The sequence below is a fragment of the Perca flavescens genome, chromosome 22 (assembly GCF_004354835.1).
Source record: "Perca flavescens isolate YP-PL-M2 chromosome 22, PFLA_1.0, whole genome shotgun sequence".
NCBI lineage: Eukaryota > Metazoa > Chordata > Actinopteri > Perciformes > Percidae > Perca > Perca flavescens.
The window spans coordinates 9,885,974-9,907,361 of record NC_041352.1 but is presented as its reverse complement, the minus strand read 5'-3'; the positions used below and the strand labels follow the sequence as shown (position 1 = coordinate 9,907,361).

The 21,388-nt window shown below is 43.2% G+C and overlaps 2 protein-coding genes across 5 annotated transcripts; one reads left to right on the top strand and one right to left on the bottom strand.

Annotated features, from left to right (window-relative positions):
* Nucleotides 1-287: 287 nt before the first annotated feature.
* Nucleotides 288-9,754, bottom strand: tm9sf1 (transmembrane 9 superfamily member 1). 4 transcript variants are annotated; one of them, XM_028569751.1, is made up of 9 exons: nucleotides 9,718-9,754; nucleotides 7,350-7,561; nucleotides 6,489-6,620; nucleotides 6,011-6,133; nucleotides 5,417-5,775; nucleotides 4,414-4,568; nucleotides 4,043-4,228; nucleotides 1,937-2,210; nucleotides 288-1,412 (listed from the first exon to the last, which is right to left on the bottom strand). In XM_028569751.1, exons 2-9 carry the CDS (start codon nucleotides 7,554-7,556, stop codon nucleotides 1,019-1,021), a joined length of 1,830 nt encoding a protein of 609 aa, XP_028425552.1. In that variant the 5' UTR covers nucleotides 7,557-7,561; nucleotides 9,718-9,754; the 3' UTR covers nucleotides 288-1,018. The 4 variants fall into 4 exon arrangements, with proteins under 4 accessions (XP_028425552.1, XP_028425549.1, XP_028425550.1 ...); XM_028569748.1 differs by lacking the exon at nucleotides 9,718-9,754 and adding an exon at nucleotides 9,136-9,700; XM_028569749.1 differs by lacking the exon at nucleotides 9,718-9,754 and adding an exon at nucleotides 9,193-9,700.
* fen1 (flap structure-specific endonuclease 1) lies at nucleotides 9,743-15,710 on the top strand. Its single transcript, XM_028569753.1, has 12 exons — nucleotides 9,743-9,878; nucleotides 10,329-10,446; nucleotides 11,317-11,419; nucleotides 11,580-11,682; nucleotides 12,122-12,185; nucleotides 12,447-12,556; nucleotides 13,182-13,318; nucleotides 13,884-13,950; nucleotides 14,221-14,352; nucleotides 14,448-14,599; nucleotides 14,969-15,083; nucleotides 15,367-15,710. Exons 2-12 carry the CDS (start codon nucleotides 10,365-10,367, stop codon nucleotides 15,442-15,444), a joined length of 1,143 nt encoding a protein of 380 aa, XP_028425554.1. The 5' UTR covers nucleotides 9,743-9,878; nucleotides 10,329-10,364; the 3' UTR covers nucleotides 15,445-15,710.
* Nucleotides 15,711-21,388: the final 5,678 nt, after the last annotated feature.

Genomic DNA, 21,388 nt, shown 5'->3' with positions numbered 1-21,388 from the left:
AACAAAAATGAACTCTACATGTCTGGCCCTTTGTGATTCTTTTTCCAGTGTGGCCCTTAGTGAAAATTAGTTTCACATCCCTGATGTAATGTGACTGGTGGGGTTGTGGCTAAAAGTGAAAAATGCTTCTTTGCACTCCATCAAGACTAGTAGGGCAGTTTGTCACACTTGCCATAACTCTAGCATTTCATCACTTTTTAATTGGCTATGCTCTTAAAATTGTTAAATAATTTAAAGGAAAATGTATAAATGTGGGTTAAATAGTCAAGTAATGTTTGCTGGCAATATTGTATTAAAAAGCATTTATTGAAAAGACTATTTACAGAACCAAAATTGTGGTCAATGCTGACCATAATACAATAATATTGCTCCCATCACCAATATTTGCAATAGCTCTTCAATCTACATTTCATTATTCCTCTAATCGGCTGCAGGGCCACGTACAGCTTGACAAGGCCAGTGCAAAACAATGTTTAGGTTCTATTGAAAAGGTGGCTACAATTGTGTGTGTGGGGGGGGGGAGTAATAACCGTTGAACTGCAGCATAATTAAAACTAAAGTACAAGTCAGCTGTCTCAGTGGGTAACTGGTATGATGGGGGAAATAAAGAGCCGGCCAAGCCTTGGTAGACCAAGTAGGAACCAGAGCAGATGTCATGCCACACTACATTTATTAAATCCATTCACTCATGTATCTCATACATTTGAACCATTCACTCCTGATAAACAATCGTCCCTTTGTACTGAAATATCCCATTTTATCATTAAACACACTATCGCCCTCCCCAGCTCATCCTTCATCTGGCCATCCAACCAACTGTCCCTTATTACAACAATGATGGCTCGAGTTCAACCATTAGCTCCTGTCAAATCAAGATAAAGGCCCCTGTTTCTCCTCCCACATTGGAGGTCTGTGTGTGGTATACGACTGAAAGCAAGAGAGGAGAATGACGATTGTCCATGTGTGCTATGAGGGAATGTTTGTTTATAGCCATACGTCTGGTATGCACATTTGATGTCTAGTCCATCTTGAGACTACGGTAGATGTAGCGAATAAATGCCAGTGAGGCCCAGAACGATACGCTGCCCAGCATCAGCGAGAACACCATCGCTGTGAGCAGAGAGTAACCAAAGAACTCGGTGCTCTGCACCAGGCCGCTCATAGAGGACCGGTTCCGGTAGTAGAAAACAGAGTAGACAAAGATGAAGAGGCCAGTGGAGCCGGTGCTCAGGACACTCCGCCACCACCACCGGTGGTCTTCGCCAGACAACAGGAAGTAGGTGAGAGCAACAGAGATGCAGGCTCCCACTGAGAGGAGGATGGCGAAGACGCACAGCAGGATGCCATAGAGGGTGTAGTGCTCTCTGCCCCAAACCGTGGCAAAGATGTAGTACAGCTCCACTGAGATGGCACTGGGGGAGGAAAAAAAAAATAATTATCGAAGAAATAATTAAATTCAATAGGCTGTAATATTTTTTTCTCATCACGGTGAATACATCCTTAGAATAGTAATTTTAAAAAAACGGCTCCGTCAGTCAAGATGACAAAGAAACTTTTACGGAAAACTTTTGCAGAGTAGATTATACACATTCTCCAAACTATTCTGGACCTATAAGTAATACAAAAGCTAAAAAACAGAACACCAATAAGTGTAGAAATACATTCAAATTAGGGACCTCCATTATATTTTCATTCTTTGACAATTAATTATCCTATTTCCATTCTTGACGTACAAATAAAATCTCATCGTGCAATGTCATTATTGCTACCAAAAATCTAATTTTGATAATGGAAATATTTTTATATATGACTACTACAGTGGTCATATTAACCGTTGAATGGTGATTTAGAGAAAAGCTCTCTTTACCTTTAGTGTTAATCTAGGTATTCACCCTATGAGCCAAGCAGCTCTTTTTCACACACAAAGACATCTCACCTGAATGGCAGGAATCCGCCGATGGCCATGTGTACAGCCGTGTGTTTGTACCAGGGCTGCGTGGGGATCTGCCGGGCGATGTTGCGAGTGCGGCATGGCGCCTGGAAGCTGCCGGCTCGGTTCTTTCCCACAATGCCGCCGATGACAGTGAGTGGAAAGCCCACCAGCACCCACGCACCCAGAATGAGGAGCACAGTGGTGGCCGGCAGAGCCTGAGTGGAGCCGCTCCACCAGTGGATCGAGTTAACAACACTCCATGTCAGGAACAGAGGAGCTGTGGGAATGAAGGGCCAATTGATTAAAGGATGGACATTGTTTTTAATTATTCCAGGTAATTCTTTGGGAAACTGTGGCCCAGAGTACTGCTAAAAAATTACCCATTATATCAGTGTTTTTAATGATGAAAATATAATGATTGATGATGATACGGCTGGTCCCATGGCATGAAAATTTCACTTTATGAGGTTTTTTAACATTAATGAGTTCCCCCAGCCTGCCTATGGTCCCCAATTGGCTTGAAATGGTGATAGGTGTAAACCGAGCCCTGGGTATCCTACTCTGCCTTTGAGAAAATGAAAGCTCAGATGGGCCGATCTGGAATCTTGCTCCTTATGAGGTCATAAGGAGCAAGGTTACCTCCCCTTTCTCTGCTTTGCCCGCCCAGAGAATTTGGCCCACCCATGAGAGAGACATCATGGCTTTCAAACGAGCAAAGTGGCAGTTGGTCAAAGTCACACCCCCACCCTCCACCTTGCACCTCCCACTCTCCTCCTCAATAGCTACAGACACAGAAATGGCACATCCTATGGAAAGCTCATTGTGGGACTGGCTCTAGTAGCTGTAATTCTGCACCATGGCTGAATTTCGGGAAAGAGACTTTAGATACAGTATTAGGGGACCACTACGGCCTATATAAAAGCATCCAAAGAGCACCATGTCATTGGACCTTTAATAACTTAAAGGTGCTCTAAGCGATGTTGGGTGATGGCACTTCTTGTTGACGTTCGAAGTATTTTCAAACAAAACGAGGCTAGCTCGCCCCTCCCTCCTCCTCATCCCGTTTTGTCCAATTTTTCTTTGTTGCCGTTTGTGGAGCCTGGGCTGTCTATAGAGGCCGCATTTTTTTACAGTGTGTTCAGGGGACAGGCAGCTCGCGGATAGTGAGGAGATGTTTGCTGTATGTGACCAAAAATGAGTAGCCTAAAATACGTGTGACATCGCTTAGAGCACTTTGAATAAGACCAGGAAGTTGTATGTGCCAGAGGGCTGTTTTTTTCAAACAACTTCCTGAACCTGAACAAAGTACTCCTGCAAAGTGTGAATGCTGTTAATTCATTATAGATGAATGAATAAATGATTAACTGAGTAGGGCAGCATTGTCACATTGTACAACGAAAATAATGTAACAGCAGCAACAGAAAGGTTTTAAACAGCAAAGTCACTGTATAAACTCATACTGAGTTTAGAAAGAATAAAGAGATTTAAGAGATGTATTTGTCATAAACATCAGTCAGTATCAGTCCTTCCCCTGCTGAGGTGTAGCTGCTATTTACACCTTTACTGGCAAGGTCCGACAATGTCATTGACATGCATAATAATTAGCCATGTGGATTAACCGCTGAAAGGGGGAGAAAGGGCTGGTTCGTCTCAGCCAGCAGCTAAATTTAAAAGAATAAGCATTTAAATTTTGAAATTTCATTTACAATATGTGGCAAACTAAGATAAACAGTTGGATTAAAAATGATCGGTATCCGTTTGTTATCATGTTTTCCTAAAAATCCTTCAAGTTGATTACCTAATTTTGCAATGAATAAAAAAATGCTGACAGAAATAATGTGAGAGTAGTGGGGAGAAACAGGAGGAAATAAAGAGCAAACTAAGCAAGGATGGAGAATGGATGGAAAGAAATGGGTATAAAAACATCTGAATATATCTGAATCCATTACAGACAAATTGAGTTTTCATTATCAGTAAGTAAATGAACATGGTTTATTTGTGAAAACGTTTCAGGCTTCAGTACATGTTCAAGCGCTCTACGAACTTTTTTACCCTGCGCTTACAACCAAAGTGTGAAGTGATCCCAAACCCTTCTTATGTCGGACTCACCGGAGAAGAGCGACGAGGTGAGGATGATGTTCCACACCCAGCGCTGGCCGTTGATCTGTGTGTAGAAGCTGCATGACACGTAGCCTGACACACAGCTGGTGAGAGCGTACAGGACGATAGCTGCAGAGTTGATGGCACCATGGCGGTGCACATTGAACATTCCCAGCAATGCCATAAAGATGATTCCTATAGCAATGGGGAGGGATTAGAGTGATCAGACTCCTGCATCTAAGGGTCTCTACATATGAATTGCGTGTATATGCCATTATGTGGTTTCTAGTTGTTATGTCACTCTGTGTGTCCATGTGTGTGTGTCCACGTTCAGCCGCGTGTGCTGCTGTGTTTGGGTGTATTTCAGAATGAATGCTCACCTGTGGCAAGAGTAAGGAACTGAGCCCCCACTCCCAGCACGGCACACAGCAGGCTTTTGTAAGGGGGAAACCTGAAGACATCAGTGTGTATGATCTTCCAGCCATTGTCTCCCTGGTCCAGATCATCACAGCCGCCCTCCTCCTCCACATTATACCTGCAGGTGAGGGGGAAAATGCTTTCACTCAGGATGTTATCATGTACCTGACGAGCAGGAGACGTCCACAAGTTTCACCTTTAATTTGGATTAAATTAAGGTCTGCATGGAATAGTGCACAAAGAAACACATCAACTTCACACAATTTCAGGAGAAAACCTGCTGTATGCAAGGCAGATGTCAGAGGGGCTTATGCCTGCAAGTATACAATATCCAAACTACCCTGTAGCTAGACTTATGTATAATTTCCAGCATGATAAAAGCCACAATGTATACATTTAAGGCCATAATATTTAAGAAATGTATATGCAACTGGTATCCTTTCCTACCTGATTGCAGCAAGTACAAATAAAAAGTACAATTAGGGCTGCAACTACGGTACTGACTATTTCTATTTTTGACCAATGTGTTTATTGTCTTTTCAACTAATCAAATGATTTTGTGATGACATTTTATACTGTCAAAATTGTGAGAAATGCTTTTAAAATTTCCCAGACCACAAGGTGATGTCTTCATATTGCTTGTTATGACAAATTGTAAGAAAAACAAGAAAACAAAGCTATTCCAAATCACTGTAGATTCATTTTCTGTAAGTTGACTAATTTGTTATTGCATTGGTAAACAATTCAAATGTAACATAACTATATTTAAGATATTTCAATAGCCTTTATAGCCTAAATGTTTTTTCCCTAAGATTTCTTACCCAAAGTGATGCTGACGTTGCGTTGAAGTCTTTGTCAGCCTTTCATTCACTATATCCTTTTAATATTTATTTAAAAGACATGGAAGATAAAGTTTCCAATACATTGGCTCCAAAAATAACCACTTTAGCTCCTTTGCTGACTGACCTGGCAAAGTCATTTTTAAGGACCCGCATTAGGATGATGATGACGAAGCCCAGCAGCAGCACCACCAGCACCAGTGAGTTAATGATGGAGAGCCAGTGGATCTCCAGTGTTTTGGGGAAGAACGAGTAGTCTCGTAGGCGCTCGGATCTCCGGGCGTGAGGCAGGGGGGACTCGAACCAGCGCACGCTGTAGGTGTGGGTGACCGTCAGGCTGCCTCCGCCCACTCCGACTACGCCCACCGCTGCACCCGCACCCTCCTCCAGGGGAACAGGTTTGACGTCTTTTACTGAGACGTTGGCGAAGATCACTGAGTCGCCATTATACTCGATGTTGAAGTCCAGGTGAGTCCACAAACCCACCTGTTGGGAGAAAGGGAAAAGGAGAGAGAAAAAGACAGAACAAAAGAGAGAGAGAGAGAGAGAGAGAGAGAAGAAAAAGGAGCGAGTGAGAGATAAGAACAATGACAGTGAATTTGGTTCAGCTGAAACGGGAACTTTGCATAATACTTTGCATCGGTCTTTCTTTTTGTTTCCCTGATGGAATCCAATCTACTCCAAATATCTTCCAATCTTTCAGAAGCACAAATGAATTTACCTTGTGGCTGTGAGGCAGGAAGCCACTCTCCTCTATGTATCCCACAAAACCCCAGATTGGAATGTCATCCAGGACAAACTCAAAGTAGAACAGTTCCTCGATAGCCTCACGAAGTTCGTCCACCTGACACACACAAAACATATCCGCGATCACATCCCATGCATTCAAGGGCCCCAGCCTTTTAATCGTTTTAAAATATAGACTAGCATATCCAAGAAAACCATCTACCCGAGGAAATGTTAAGCAATGATAATTATTAAAAGTAACTGCAAAATTTGTCATATAAAATGATCCTTGTCTTGCATCATCTACCATCCACTGACCATTTATGACATACAGTAATTTCAATTTAAAATTGAGCCACTTAATAAAGTATAAACAGCTTAAATCCACCATGAGCCCAGAGTATCAAAGCTTAACCCAAGATGTCTGGTAGTAGAAGTGTTAAGTGTTACTATCCCGGTCTGTAAATAAATACCTGTTTCTCTGAAAGAGTGAGCTTGCAAAGTGTTTTTTTCTCCACGTTCTCTCTGAATCGGATGTAATATAAGGACTCTGCCATCCTGTCACCATCCAACACTTCCCCTAGACTCAGGGACTTGTGATGCACCTGAAGAAGAAGTCTTACAATATGAGTAACAGAGTGTAAAAAAAGCAGCACAAAGCATTAGCTGGTCACAATTCTGTGAGCAAGTGATTTCAAAACAGCGAACACAGCAATGATGTAGTCATAGCGGGCAAACTGAAAACAAAAACACAAGTGGCTACAATCACACTTCATCAGTGCGTGCTTGGTGTTGAAGTACCATATCCCATAATGGTGGGTAATAAATAAGTTGCTGCTATTGTAAATTGTGGAAAGCAGTGACTGAAAAAAGGTGGGTAAATAATAAATGGAAATTCAAAAATACATTTGAACATATTTTTTCCTGTAAGACCATTTTAATTATTCTGTATTCATTAAAAATTGTTCATAGATTTTGCAACAATCCAACCAAGCCCTCATCAGTGAAGTCCCAAAATAAAGTCTCAAATAAAATCCCTTTTAATGCTACGTCTTGCTCACAAGTAAACACATCGGCATAGGAAAAAAATGCCATCTCAGAGCCATTTCGTTGGACCCTTTTTTAGAATCATTTTAACATTTCCATTTTGTGGCCAGATGGAGCTACAGGACCTTTCAGATAAACACATTTGACAAGATATGTAGAGATGTATGTGTTATCCTTATTAGTGGTATCCACATTAGTGTCTACATTTAGCATGACAACATATTCTACAGTTCCTTTGTGGATTTCAGTAGCCCATTAATACACAGTGAAACAGAATAAAGACTGACCTTCTCCGGCCTGCAAACAGGCAGGGTGTAGTAGTGATATGTCTCCTGGGGGTTATGATAAGGACCCACTTTGTTGACATAGAGAGTCACGTTCTCCCCCTGCTTGTAGCCCACAACCCAGCCTGAGAACAAGCACAGGATCAAGACGCAGTGCAGGCCCATCGTCCTCTTGCAGCCACCTGGCAGGTGTCCTATTCCACACTGCATAACCCCTGTTGCAAAGATGGACAGTTCATCAGTTCATGGGGGACAGCTGTGATTTAAACTAGACGGTCTGTCCTGAGACTTACAGTATGCCTCTCATTTCAAGTCAGGAAATTAGGTCATGTCCATGCCACTTATACTTGATATGTGAGGATTTATGTGTCAAGTGGAACATTTTATGCAATGTCACTCCCTTAACGGTCTAACAAACACAGCAGGCATTTGAGAAACACTCAGACAGAACTGTGAGACACTGTGTAACCACAATTAGTTACAATGTATTTCATCAGTTGTATTAGTCCAGAGGGGCCTTTTGACTATAATTAAATGAGCATCTGTCGGCTATTTTTTTTTTTAACACTACAGGGGTCTCCCCAGAATTCCACAGTTAGATGTTGCTTTCAATTTCAAAATAGAAACACAGTTTGTACACTGCATACTAAACTTGCATGCACAACACCACATTTTGAAAGGGAAATGATGATGCAACAGCGCCATTGTTTCCTTTTTTCTTTGAGGAAAGCCCTGCATGTACAAAACTAATGACCTACCATAACTATGTATTAAAAATCAATAGTTTAGCAATACAAATTGTGTCTTCAACATCACAAAGCAAAACAGGTCTCATCACTTTTGATATATAAAAAGGAATTTAAGAGGCTGATCTATGGTCCATGGTTGATCCATGGTCAGATGTCACAATGCAAAATTTGGGATTGGTCTGTGAGTTTAATTGCATTATTAATGCAATTAAAATCTAGTTGATAAAAATGTCTTGCCTGTGTTCTGCATCACTATGCTGACTTTCAGTGTTAATGTTAAATAAAAGTTGGAATGCAGATGGTGACAGCAGATTTTAGTTTAAATGTGAATGCCCCTGAAGGAGAGTGTATGTGGATGCTAAATAGTGGTCATTTTTTTTCTCACACTAAAATATGGATTTAGCTGGTTTCTGACCAGAGTAGCATACAGCGTGGCACTGGCCTAGGTGTGCTCTCTGTCGAGTTTCAGCAAAAAGGTGAAGTCTCAAGAAGCTGATCACTTGTCAATAATCAATGATCCCCTGTGTCAGACTGTTTCCTCTTATGCCTCTTTAGAGTAGCATCACACCTGCAGGTCCGGACCTCCTGAACTTTGTAGTGCCAGGACAGCCAAGGTTGTTTTTTTGTTTTTTTTGTTACATCTAAAAACTTGGGGGGTTCTCAGAATTATATTAGCTGGACAAATAACAACAGCAGCAACTGACAACTATAGCACTATGCCAAAGCAGTCGTGCTTTTAAAAACTATTTGTACTGACAGTGAGTTAAGTATAAGAAATAAGAAATAACTGGTCTATTCCCTAATTTACTGCACTAAGACTAAGGAAGGTCAAGTAAAAAAAGTGCCACAAAACGCAGGGCACCTCCTATTTGTTCAGCAGATTCCATGGAAATAAACGTGATAATAATGAGGGGCCTCACTGAGTCACACAAAACAGTCAACTTATCTAGCCTACATCAACACTGCTTTATTCATTTTCAGCCCCGACTCACCAAGACAGCAAATGACTACAGGCAAGAGGTTAGAAAAATATGCACTACCAGTTTCACTGTTATGTTATGTCACTTCAGTTCCAAATGCTGCAGATCCAACAAAACCTGTCTGTCTGCCGGATTTCTCGGACTCCAGGCCCCGACAGTCTCCTCTGCTCCGGTATGCGCAGATGATGGAGCTCAATGTAAAGATTTACAGCTGTACATCTTGAAAATCCTCGGTGAAATGTCCCAACCTATTATGCATTCATTGCGATCATATCCGGGTACCAAGTACTTTTTTTATTGACACATGCGACAGTAGAAGAGGGGTCCGACTCCACGTCACCTTAATAAAAATAACGACGACTCAGTTGAGTTTTCCGGAGTGGGCGGAGAAACAAAAATACATCTCCGACGTTACCGGTTACTCGCAGCCGGTAAAATGTCCCTCTCACAAGCCATTTGAAAATAATGTGGTTTACTTTTGTGCTTTAACGCCACCAAAAACCAACATTTAAACCGTTTGAGCTTCTACCTAAGCGACTGTATTATTTTGCTGTTTTGACCGGATTTCCTTCAACCTCAATGAACCAATCGAATGCCCTTTCCGTTACTTCCTCGTTAGAACTCAGACCCGTTTAATCGTACCTGCACTATCGATGCGCACTTCTTCAGCGTCTTTGACGATGCCGTGCTCGACAGATTGATAGGCTATGCCTGCTATTTGATTTCCCGCGAAAGAGAGGTAATTCCTCGCGCCCGAGACGCAGGGGACAAGTGTGCACAAACTCGAGTGTAACAGCTAACTGGTGAGTTGAAACAGTAACATGTAATCAAACATATAACGCATACCGGTGACAGTTATTGCGCTAAAAGCATCTACATTATGAATATGTGTGACGTTATTTATGTTTTAGCCCTTCATCTAGCTGTATCTATGCAGCTTTTAGCTACCTCTGTGCGGCAAAGCTAACGGACTGGTCAGGATACGTTCGGTCCCCGCAACCCAGATTTCCTTAAATAAACTGACAATTTAATGTGGCCGTCTTTCAGTGTAAATCCACACTCACAGAGCAAGCTTACATTATGTTTTAGATATTGCCAATACATTGTCTTGAATTCGGCATGGATCCAATAAAGCAGCACATATGTAAACAAAATGTAAACTTTTAAAATTGGGTCGTATTGCTCCGAGTGTGGTCAGGATGATGGATGTAGCTATATGATAATAGAATTAAAATGATTTCGTTGTTTTTCAGACTTTGGTGATTGCAGTTTAACTTCAGCCCAACACAATGGGAATACACGGACTTGCTAAGCTGATTGCTGACCAGGCCCCCGGTGCCATCAAAGAGCAAGACATCAAGAACTACTTTGGTACGGGTCTCTTCCCCTACATATTGATGAGGCCTGCATAAGAAGTGATAATTAGATCAAATTAAAGTTTAATGATCTCCTTGGGTAAATGGGATATGGATATGGATATGGAGGTATAACATAGATTGTAGGTCTTTGTAATTCAATAAAGATTAATAGAGCCCGGGACCAAATAAGTCAGTAGTTAACATTACCCAACAATGTATCATAGTGGTGTACTAATAATTTCAAATTGATTGTTGAAAACGTTATTTTTTTTGTCTTGTATTAACAAAGCCCTAGTATGACTTAATCGCAGCCTTTACTCAATGTGTATATTGCACCAGTTGATATCGTGATGAACGATTTAAAAAAAAAAAAAAACTATATATTGTGCAGCCCTATACTTTACACCAGTGTTTCTCAAATGGGAGTCCGTGTACCCCTAGGGGTACTTTGGAGTACTGCAGGGGGTACGTGAGATTCCTTTTACAAATGTTAATTTCAAATATATCAGTCATGCATAATTAATAAAATGTATTTAGTTATGGATTCTAAACATCTGAAGTAACATTTAAGTGTGTTTCAGTTACAAGCTTAAGTAAATCAGACACTAAATGGTGCAGAGCTGTAATGTATCTCTTTATATAGCCTTTTTTTTCTACCAAAAATGCTTTGCACTCGTCAGGGGGTACGTTACTAAAAAATATTTCAAAGGGGGGTACATTATTGAAAAAAAGTTTGAGAATCACTGCTTTACACTACTTTATAATATAGTGATTGAAGGTTTGCATCAAAATCAGGTTATATATGGAAAATGCAATGTAAAACATTGTTTTGATACCCACTGCTGTTTTTAACATGCCAAACTGCTTTTCTGAACTTTTGCAGGCAGAAAAATTGCTATAGATGCCTCCATGTGTATGTACCAGTTCCTGATTGCTGTGCGACAGGATGGGAACCTTCTGCAGAATGAGGATGGCGAGACAACGAGGTACAACCCCCCAGCAATACAGACAGACACTTTGAAATTCAGATTGTGATGTCATAGTGGGGGACACTTTAGAGATACAGTTCTGGGATTAATCCTACCCTAGGTAGCTCACATCTTGACACAAGGCTGAAATATGTCTGCTACCTGCTCTTTTTCTCAGCCACCTGATGGGAATGTTCTACCGGACAATCCGCATGCTGGAAAACGGCATCAAACCTGTGTACGTGTTTGACGGCAAGCCCCCACAGCTCAAGTCAGCAGAGGTTAGTATGGGCTCTGAATGCTGTTATTGCGGGAGTAGCTGTCCAGTTCTTTTTATTGCTGTGTAGTATTGCTGTTGTTTGCATTTCACCTGTAATCTTGATCACTTCTTACGTCAACAACAGTGTAATCAGAAATGTGGCATGATGTTTTTTTTGAGTTTCTGAAAATGGCACTCTGTACTTTGTTTAACCACTGTGTTAGTCTCTGTAATTTGTTGTTCGATAGATAGCAAAAACTATTTGAACGCTGTCTGTATGTGTAAATCATTTATTTGGCAATAGAAAGAGGCAAATATGTCACATGAAAATTGTACAGACTTATATTTGCTCTCATCTTCCTGTTTCAATAATGAATTAGGTTTGTTTTTTGTAAGCTACGCCCTCTGTCTCTTGTTTCATCTTTCTCTTCCTCTGTCTTTGCTCTTCTTGTCACCCCCAGCTGGAGAAGAGAGGGGAGAGGAGGGCAGAAGCTGAAAAGATGCTTGCTCAGGCCCAGGAAATGGGTACAGTTACTTTTTCATGTTACTAAACCGTAATCATGAGTGGTGCAAGTCTGGCTTTATTGTGCTGTGTTTTCATGTAGGCCCTGACTGTTAATGGGAGATCAAAATCAGTGTGCTTTTTTTGCCAATTAACGGGTAAACCAATGTGATCAGTGTCATGTATATAAGTTATATAATAAGTTTTGTTTACATGGTAGAGATTGTAAAAACGTTTTACTTTTATGTATTAAAATGTGGGCAAAATGGTTTGTCTCCACCCAGGGGAACAAGAGAATATTGACAAATTCAGCAAGCGTCTGGTAAAAGTCACCAGGCAGCATAATGATGAGTGTAAGAAGCTGCTGACCCTGATGGGAGTGCCCTTCATCGAGGTAAGATCCACTCTCACTTTGCAACTCTTGCTGGCTCTAAGAATATTTCCACATTTGTATTGACAATGTTTTTTGCAAACTTTTCTTTTTCAGTGCTCTTTCTAACATGTTTATCATTATTTTCCAGTTGCATATTTAGTGTCAGAATAGGCTGAAAAGGGCCTGAAAGACGGACGCCTTGTTAGCTCACCTGGTAGAGCGGGAGCGCATATATAGAGGTTTACACCTTTACGCAGTGGCTGCGGGTTTGACTCCGACCTGCGGCCCTTTGCTGCATGTCATTCTCCCCTCTCCTCTCCCATTTCAAGTCTGAGCTGTCCTATAGAAATAAAGAAAAAAAAAATAAAAAAAAAAAAAAAAAAAAAAAAAAAGTCTGAAAGACAGAAAATGTAATGTTAAACATAAACAACTAATGTTTTTTTTAAATTGTGTCATTAGGAAGGAAATGTCCATGAATTAAAGAAGTGCATTTGAAGTGAATGTACAGTGAACTGCCTCCTGCTCTACTGTATGCCTGGCAACTAGAGCGTTTTTTTTTCTCTCCATGTCCGAGTAATCACTTGCAACAGGAAAGGTGTGAGTGAATAATTCAGTGAAATGTAATTTGATGTGTTTTGTGTTGCAGGCTCCATGTGAGGCGGAGGCCACCTGTGCTGCTCTGGTTAAAGAAGGGAAGGTCTTTGCTACAGCAACAGAGGATATGGATGGGCTGACCTTTGGGACAAACGTCCTGCTCAGACACCTCACTGCCAGTGAAGCAAAGTAATGTTACACCTGCATCCCACCATCACAGCATCCTTCTCGTAGCAGAGATGTCCTGAGAATAGACATGGCTTGAGGTTTTCTCCTATTTTGGTTCTGGCACTTACAGTATTTTGATAAAACCTGTAAATTCATCTTATTTCTATACTTGATAATAATAAAATTCTAATTGTTTGGTGGAAAAATGTGGCCAAATTATCAAAGTTATTAATATCTTCTATTTTAATGATGGCAGTGTTGTTGGGTTGTCCAACCCACTCTAAATATTACAGGAGAAACACCACATACAACAAGTACACAAGTACTACAGCCATGAAACCATATGAAAGAGTACTACTGTCCCCGGTATTTTCTCCTTTGTTTTATTGAGGTGGTAACACATCTCAGTCATTATGAACCTAAACATCTGACGTCCATTAAATCCCCTTAAATAATTGTGTATATTTAAGGCTCGGAAGAGGAGACCATATGCTCCTCGTTACAACACTAATAATAATAATAATAATAATGACAATGTATTCTTTTATGCACTTTATAATACATCAAGGGATTTTATTTGTTTTAGGAAACTTCCTATCCAAGAGTTCCACTTCAGTCGTATCCTGCAGGACATCGGCCTGACCAATGAACAGGTAATGTTGTTTTTTTTACTTTGAGAAAGGTGCAGCACAATATTTACTCAAGAGTTAAATTTCAACAACCTGCTCTGCTTTCATCATGCTGATTGTTCCCTCTGCAAGCTGTCACCCTACAGTGCAGTGTCGGCATGCCATGACCAATATTTCCCTGAAATTCACAGTCCTCCTGCTAATTAGAACTGTAAACACCGGTGGAGCAGGTGCAAGAGTGATATTTTGCTCTTTCTTACGTGAACTCCTTTTTCTTTCCACGGTCCATCCTAGTTCATAGACCTGTGTATTCTGCTGGGCTGTGACTACTGCGGCACCATCAAGGGAATTGGCCCCAAGAGAGCCATTGACCTGATCAGACAGCACGGCTGCATTGAGGAGATCTTAGAAAACATTGACCCCAAAGTGAGTCGATGTCTGCTACAATCCAGAAGTTCCGGCAGTTAAACATGGAGGTTTGGTTCTGATTCTTTGCGTGTGTCTTGCTTTCCTTCACGCAGAAGCACCCTGCACCCGAGGACTGGCTGTACAAGGAGGCCCGGGGTTTGTTCTTGAAGGCAGAAGTGGTGGATTGTTCCACAGTGGATTTGAAGTGGAACGAGCCGGATGAGGAGGCACTGATCCAGTTCATGTGCGCCGAGAAACAGTTCAGGTGAACCATCGGAAGATTCTTTTCAGCACTGTGCTGGATCCATCTTCTTTGATTGCTTATTAGGATTTCTTGCATTGATAGTCATGATGAAGACATCTGTTGTTCCAATAATTATATCAGACCAGCTGTTTATACACCATCTGACCACTAGGCTGCACTGCAGAGAGGCACAGCCCACAGCCTTTTCACATATGATTTAAGGTTTACAGCACATACCAGAGTCTCTTCAGGATAAACTCTTTACAGGAGACACAATTTCAGTTTGTTCTGTTAATCGCTTTTGTTTCTCACCATCTTCTAAATGCTGCTTAGGCGCAGAATAGCATGGCCGTTTTAATTGATTGACTTACTTTGGGTATGTGTGTGCAGTGAGGACAGGATCCGTAACGGCTGTAAGAAGATTCTGAAGAGCCGACAGGGCAGCACACAGGGACGACTGGACTCTTTCTTCACCATCACTGGATCTCTGTCCTCCAAACGAAAGGTACATTTAGGTCATGTGTTTCCAAAATGATGAAATCATTGCCTTAAAGTAATTATTAATCTGACCACCTACAGTAGTATGTAATGTGCACTACCCAATGTCAGAATCTATATTCAGTCTTACTTAAAAAAGTAACTTTTTTTAAAACGTAAGCAGAGGTGTTCAGTAGGCTGCTTTATTATGTGTGCATTGTCAGTTTATTCTTACAGTAGGTAGTGATGTTGTACATGTTATCTTCTGAATGTTGGACTCAGTTGTTTTTATTCCTTTTTGCGTTACTTAGGAACCTGAGCTTAAAGGATCAGCAAAAAAGAAGCAGAAGACCGGAGCCACGCCGGGCAAATTTAGGAAGGGAAAATAGACTGAACAGAGGGCTCCCTTTGATTCTTTTGGGAAGTAATTGTTGTAATTATTAACACCTAGTATGAAACCCAGCATAGAGCTCCCAGTAAGGCAGGAGGAAACTGCAACACAATAAGAGGTTGGGATTAGTTCAGCTGAACAACTGTATGTATCGACCAAACATGATTTGATGTAAAATTGAAAATAGCCGTGTTTTCCTGAGTGTATTAGGGTTTTATCAAAGTGTGTTTTCTGTTATTGAATAAAAGTCTTTTTGTAGAGCAATTTGTTATTAGCCTTTCGATTTATTCACTTGGGGTTAATGGACAGCTGATAACTCAATCATGAGTCATATTTATAACTGACAAAACAGTTTAGAAATAACTAGTTATTTCATGCTGTGGAAAGCTTGCGTGTGCTCTGCAAATAACATAACCTGCACCATGTATTCTTCTTTTCCCTACAAAGCATTTGGTTTTTATTTATATAGTTTAAGTTCTAATTACAATTTCACTTAGAGTTAATTGTCCATACATGCACAGACCGTGGCTGATCTTTTTCTCCAAGTAGACCAGCTGTTTTCACAGGGAGCTATAGGAACTGAAAATTACATACAATTTCACAGTGCCAGGCCTTCCTAATTTCATTGTAAGTCATGGGCTAATGCTGAATATCTTACAGAGCCAAGCTGGGCTGTAGAAGTGGATGGCCTCTCATACTCGTTCTTGTAATCCCCACCCAGCATTGCCCTGTTAAAGAAATAAGGTGTACGTTTTATTGTGGTACACCATCATTTAGACTGGTATTTTAGAAGGTGTCAATCTCAATAGTCTTTCTCTATCTTCCATTGTGACAGCTGGCGGTGTGACATCATCTTCCTGTAAGTAAATTTAAAACGTTCAAATTTAGTTTTTACAACAGTGCAGGCCACATCACAATTTCCTAAATAAATAACAGTTTCGTTGGTAGTGGGGTCAGCCGACAAGCTTCAACCACTGTTCTGACTGAGGACCATCTCTTCAGCCCCTGTGAGTGCTGGTACACCCCCCCTCCCCCTTATTGGCTGAAAAAGAGTTCTAATTTGTTTATTAAGCACAAATTTAGGGACTTGCATGCATAAGTGCACTTAGTGTTACTTTTAAAGACACTATTAAATACGGGTAGTTTTGTGATGTTGAAAAAGTTATTGTTGGATCCCACTAGCTTGTTTGACAGGGCCCGCCCTACTCTGCTTCTGACTGGCTAGTAGTCCTTATGACTGGCTAGTAGTCGTAGACTGTTAATAATATACAGTCTATGCTAGTAGTCCTTACCTAGGTACTGAGCATGTGCAACTCCCAACAAAGATGGAACAGAAGTGAGATGCCTCACTCTGTAGCTAAAACAGAGAGCTCAACAGAAAAAGAAAAGAGGATGTGTAGTATGACAAAAAGATGGTGTTTTTTGAAAATTAAACCATGTAAACCTATTCTGGTACAACCTCTAAATACAATTATGAACCTGAAAATGAGCATAACATTAGGTCTTTAAATAAACAAAGAAAACTCACAAATTCGCCAACAATAAAGGGGCAGTACAATAAATGCAAATCAAACCTAAACTTAATGAAAACAAGCTAAAGACAAAAAATAAGATAACCAAAGGGCAAAACAGAACTAAACATCGAAACTAAGAAATGGGCAAAACAACACCATAATGCATTAACGGCATATATATATATATGTATACACGGGTTCATGTAAACGAACACTTTTCTGAAAACTGACAGCTGTGTACGATGTTATTTTTTAAAATGGAGAGGTTGAAATATCCGTTTATGAAAATAGCCGGCCACATGTAAACGTAGCATCAGCCACAGCAGGGAGAGCGCAGGTGCCTCATGTAGCCTAGCCGTGATTGGGGTTGGCCACGGGAGGGGTCAGGCCAAGCCTGCATTCAGGTCCACTACACATTTACCTGCACTAAGGGAAGTCTTCCCCACTACACTTAGAAAATCCCACTAATGCTAAACATCACAATTGCTTGAAACAAAATGATACCATGTACTTCATCTTCAGTTGCTGCCAAGTGCGTTTTGTGCCCGCTGGGTTCGAACTGAATAAATATGAAGACACACGCAGACACAGAAATGTTAAATAAGTATTAAACTCCAGATATGCTCTGCAGTGCCCTGCTATGTCCTGCTACACCCTGTAACTCCCTGCAGTGCCCTGCTACACCATGAACTACTACAACTACTATTTCTAGTCATAGTTCGAATATCTTTTTTGTGACTATTATTGCCACTGTTCATCACACCCCCAACCGGCACCGTCAGACACCGCCTACCAAGAGCCAAGAGTCTGAGGTTTCTCCCTAAAAGGGAGTTTTCCTCACCACCCAAGGTTTCTCCCTAAATGGGAGTTTTTTTCCTCGCCACTGTCGCACTAAATGCTTGCTCTTGGGGCAATTACTGGAATTGTTGGGTCTTTATAGAGTGTGGTCTAGACCTATTCTATCTGTAAAGTGTCTTGAGATAACCCTTTTTATGATTTGATACTATAAATAAAATTTAATTGAATAAAACTTTATTTATTTTTTAAATGAATACTCACGCATTGACTCGATCAGCAATTTTCTGCCACACCTGCTCTTGTTCTTTTGCTGCAGAAACTGTATTGCTCTTTTTCTTAACTATATATGTTTTATAAAATGTCCCATTAATTTGAAGGTGACCATGCTTCTCCGTGAACCATCACCTTATTGTGGTGGAGAGGTTTGTGTGTCTCTGTGAACCTGAGGGCTGTGTTGTCTGGAGCTTTGTGCTCCTGGTAGGGTCTCCCAAGGCAAAGTGGTCTCAGGTGAGGGGCCAGACAAAGAATGGTTCAAAAACCCCAATGAAAAAGCTAAGCAGAGATGGAGTGACCCTGCCGGAGGAAGCCCGGGGCCCCGCCTGGAGCCAGGCCCAGACGGCGGGCTCGTCGGGCGAGCGCCTGGTGGCGGGTTTGCCACGGAGCCCGGCCGGGCACAGCCCGAACAAGCTACGTGGCAACTCCTCCATCCCATGGGCCCACCACCTGTGGGAGGAACCGTTGGGGTCGGGTGCGATGCCACATGGGTGGCAGTGAAGGTCAGGGGCCTCGACGGACCAGACCCGGGCGGCAGACGCTGGCTCTGGGGACGTGGAACGTCACCTCTCTGTGGGGAAGGAGCCGGAACTGGTGCGGGAGGTGGAGCGCTACCGGTTAGATCTGGTGGGGCTTACCTCTACGCACAGTCTTGGTTCTGGAACCATACTCCTGGATAGGGGTTGGACTCTTTTCTTCTCCGGAGTTGCCCAGGGTGTGAGGCGCCGGGCGGGTGTGGGGATACTCACAAGCCCCGGCTGAGCGCCGCTGTGTTGGAGTTTACCCCGGTGGACGAGAGGGTCGCCTCCCTCGCCTGCGGGTTGTGGGGGGGAAACTCTGACTGTTGTTTGTGCATATGCACCAAACAGGAGTTCGGAGTATTCGGCCTTCTTGGAGACCTTGACTGGAGTCCTGCATGGGGCTCCAGTGGGGGACTCCATTGTTCTGCTGGGGGACTTCAACGCACACGTGGGCAATGATGGAGACACCTGGAGGCGTGATTGGGAGGAACGGCCTCCCTGATCTAAACCAGAGTGGTTGTTTGTTGTTGGACTTCTGTGCTAGTCATGGATTGTCTATAATTAACACCATGTTCAACATAGGGATGCTCATAAGTGTACCTGGTACCAGAGCACCCTAGGCCGAAGGTCAATGATCGATTTCATAATCGTTTCATCTGATCTGAGGCCGTGTGTTTTGGACACTCGGGTGAAGAGAGGGGCAGAGCTGTCAACCGATCACCATCTGGTGGTGAGTTGGGTCAGAGGGTGGGGGAAGACTCTGGACAGACCTGGTAAGCCCAAACGTGTAGTGCGGGTAAATTGGGAACGTCTGGAGGAGGCCCCTGTCCAACAGACTTTCAACTCACACCTCCGGCGGAGCTTTTCGTGCATCCCTGTGGAGGCTGGGGGCATTGAACCCGAGTGGACAATGTTCAAAGTTTCCATTGCTGAAGCTGCGGCGAGGAGCTGTGGTCTTAGGGTCTTAGGTGCCTCAAGGGGCGGTAACCCACGAACACCGTGGTGGACACCGGTGGTCAGGGAAGCCGTCCGACTGAAGGAGTCTTTCCGGGATATGTTATCCCGGAGGACTCCGGAGGCAGTTGCAGGGTACCGAAGGGCCCAAAGGGCTGCAGCCTCTGCCGTGAAAGAGGCAAAGCAGCGGGTGTGGGAGAAGTTTGGAGAAGACATGGAGAAGGACTTTCGGTCGGCACCAAAGTGCTTCTGGAAAACTGTTCGCCACCTCAGGAGGGGAAGGGGAACCATCCAAGCTGTGTACAGTAAGGATGGGACACTGTTGACCTCAACTGAGGAGGTAATAGGGCGGTGGAAGGAGCACTTTGAGGAACTCCTGAATCCGACTAATACGCCCTCTATGTTAGAGGCAGAGCTGGAGGATAACGGGGATTGTCGCCGATTTCCCAGGCGGAAGTCACTGATGTAGTCAAACAACTACACAGTGGCAAAGCCCCGGGATTGATGAGATCCGTCCAGAAATGCTCAAGGCTCTGGGTGTGGAGGGGCTGTCCTGGTTGACACGCCTTTTCAACATTGCGTGGAAGTCTGGGACGGTGCCAAAGGAGTGGCAGACTGGGGTGGTGGTTCCCCTTTTTAAAAAGGGGACCAGAGGGTGTGTGCCAATTATAGGGGTATCACACTTCTCAGCCTCCCTGGTAAAGTCTACTCCAAGGTGCTGGAAAGGAGGGTTCGGCCGATAGTCGAACCTCGGGTTGAGGAGGAACAATGCGGATTCCGTCCTGGTCGTGGAACAACGGACCAGCTCTTCACTCTCGCAAGGATCCTGGAGGGAGCCTGGGAGTATGCCCAACCGGTCTACATGTGTTTTGTGGATTTGGAGAAGGCGTATGACCGGGTCCCCGGGAGATACTGTGGGAGGTGCTGCGGGAGTATGGGGTGAGGGGTCTCTTCTCAGGGCCATCCAATCTCTGTACAACCAAAGCGAGAGCTGTGTCCGGGTTCTCGGTAGTAAGTCGGACTTGTTTCAGGTGAGGGTTGGCCTCCGCCAGGGCTGCGCTTTGTCACCAATCCTGTTTGTAGTATTTATGGACAGGATATCGAGGCGTGAATCGGGGTGGGGAGGGGTTGCAGTTTGGTGGGCTGGGGATCTCATTGCTGCTCTTTGCAGATGATGTGGTCCTGATGGCATCATCGGCCTGCGACCTTCAGCACTCACTGGATCGGTTCGCAACCCGAGTGTGAAGCGGTTGGGATGAGGATCAGCACCTCTAAATCTGAGGCCATGGTTCTCAGCAGGAAACCGATGGAATGCCTTCTCCAGGTAGGGAATGAGTCCTTACCCCAAGTGAAGGAGTTCAAGTACCTTGGGGTTGTGTTCGCGAGTGAGGGACAATGGAGCGGGAGATTGGTCGGAGAATCGGGCGCAGTGGGTGCGGTATTGCATTCAATCTATCGCACCGTTGTGACGAAAAGAGAGCTTAGCCAGAAGGCAAAGCTCTCGATCTACCGGTCAGTTTTTCGTTCCTACCCTCACCTATGGTCATGAAGGCTGGGTCATGACCGAAAGAACGAGATCCAGGGTACAAGCGGCTGAAATGGGTTTCCTCAGGAGGGTGGCTGGTGTCTCCCTTAGAGATAGGGTGAGAAGCTCAGTCATCCGTGAGGAGCTCGGAGTAGAGCCGCTGCTCCTTTGCGTCGAAAGGAGCCAGTTGAGGTGGTTCGGGCATCTGGTAAGGATGCCCCCTGGGCGCCTCCCTAGGGAGGTGTTCCAGGCACGTCCAGCTGGGAGAAGGCCTCGGGGAAGACCCAGGACTAGGTGGAGGGATTATATCTCCAACCTGGCCTGGGAACGCCGATCCCCAGTCGGAGCTGGTTAATG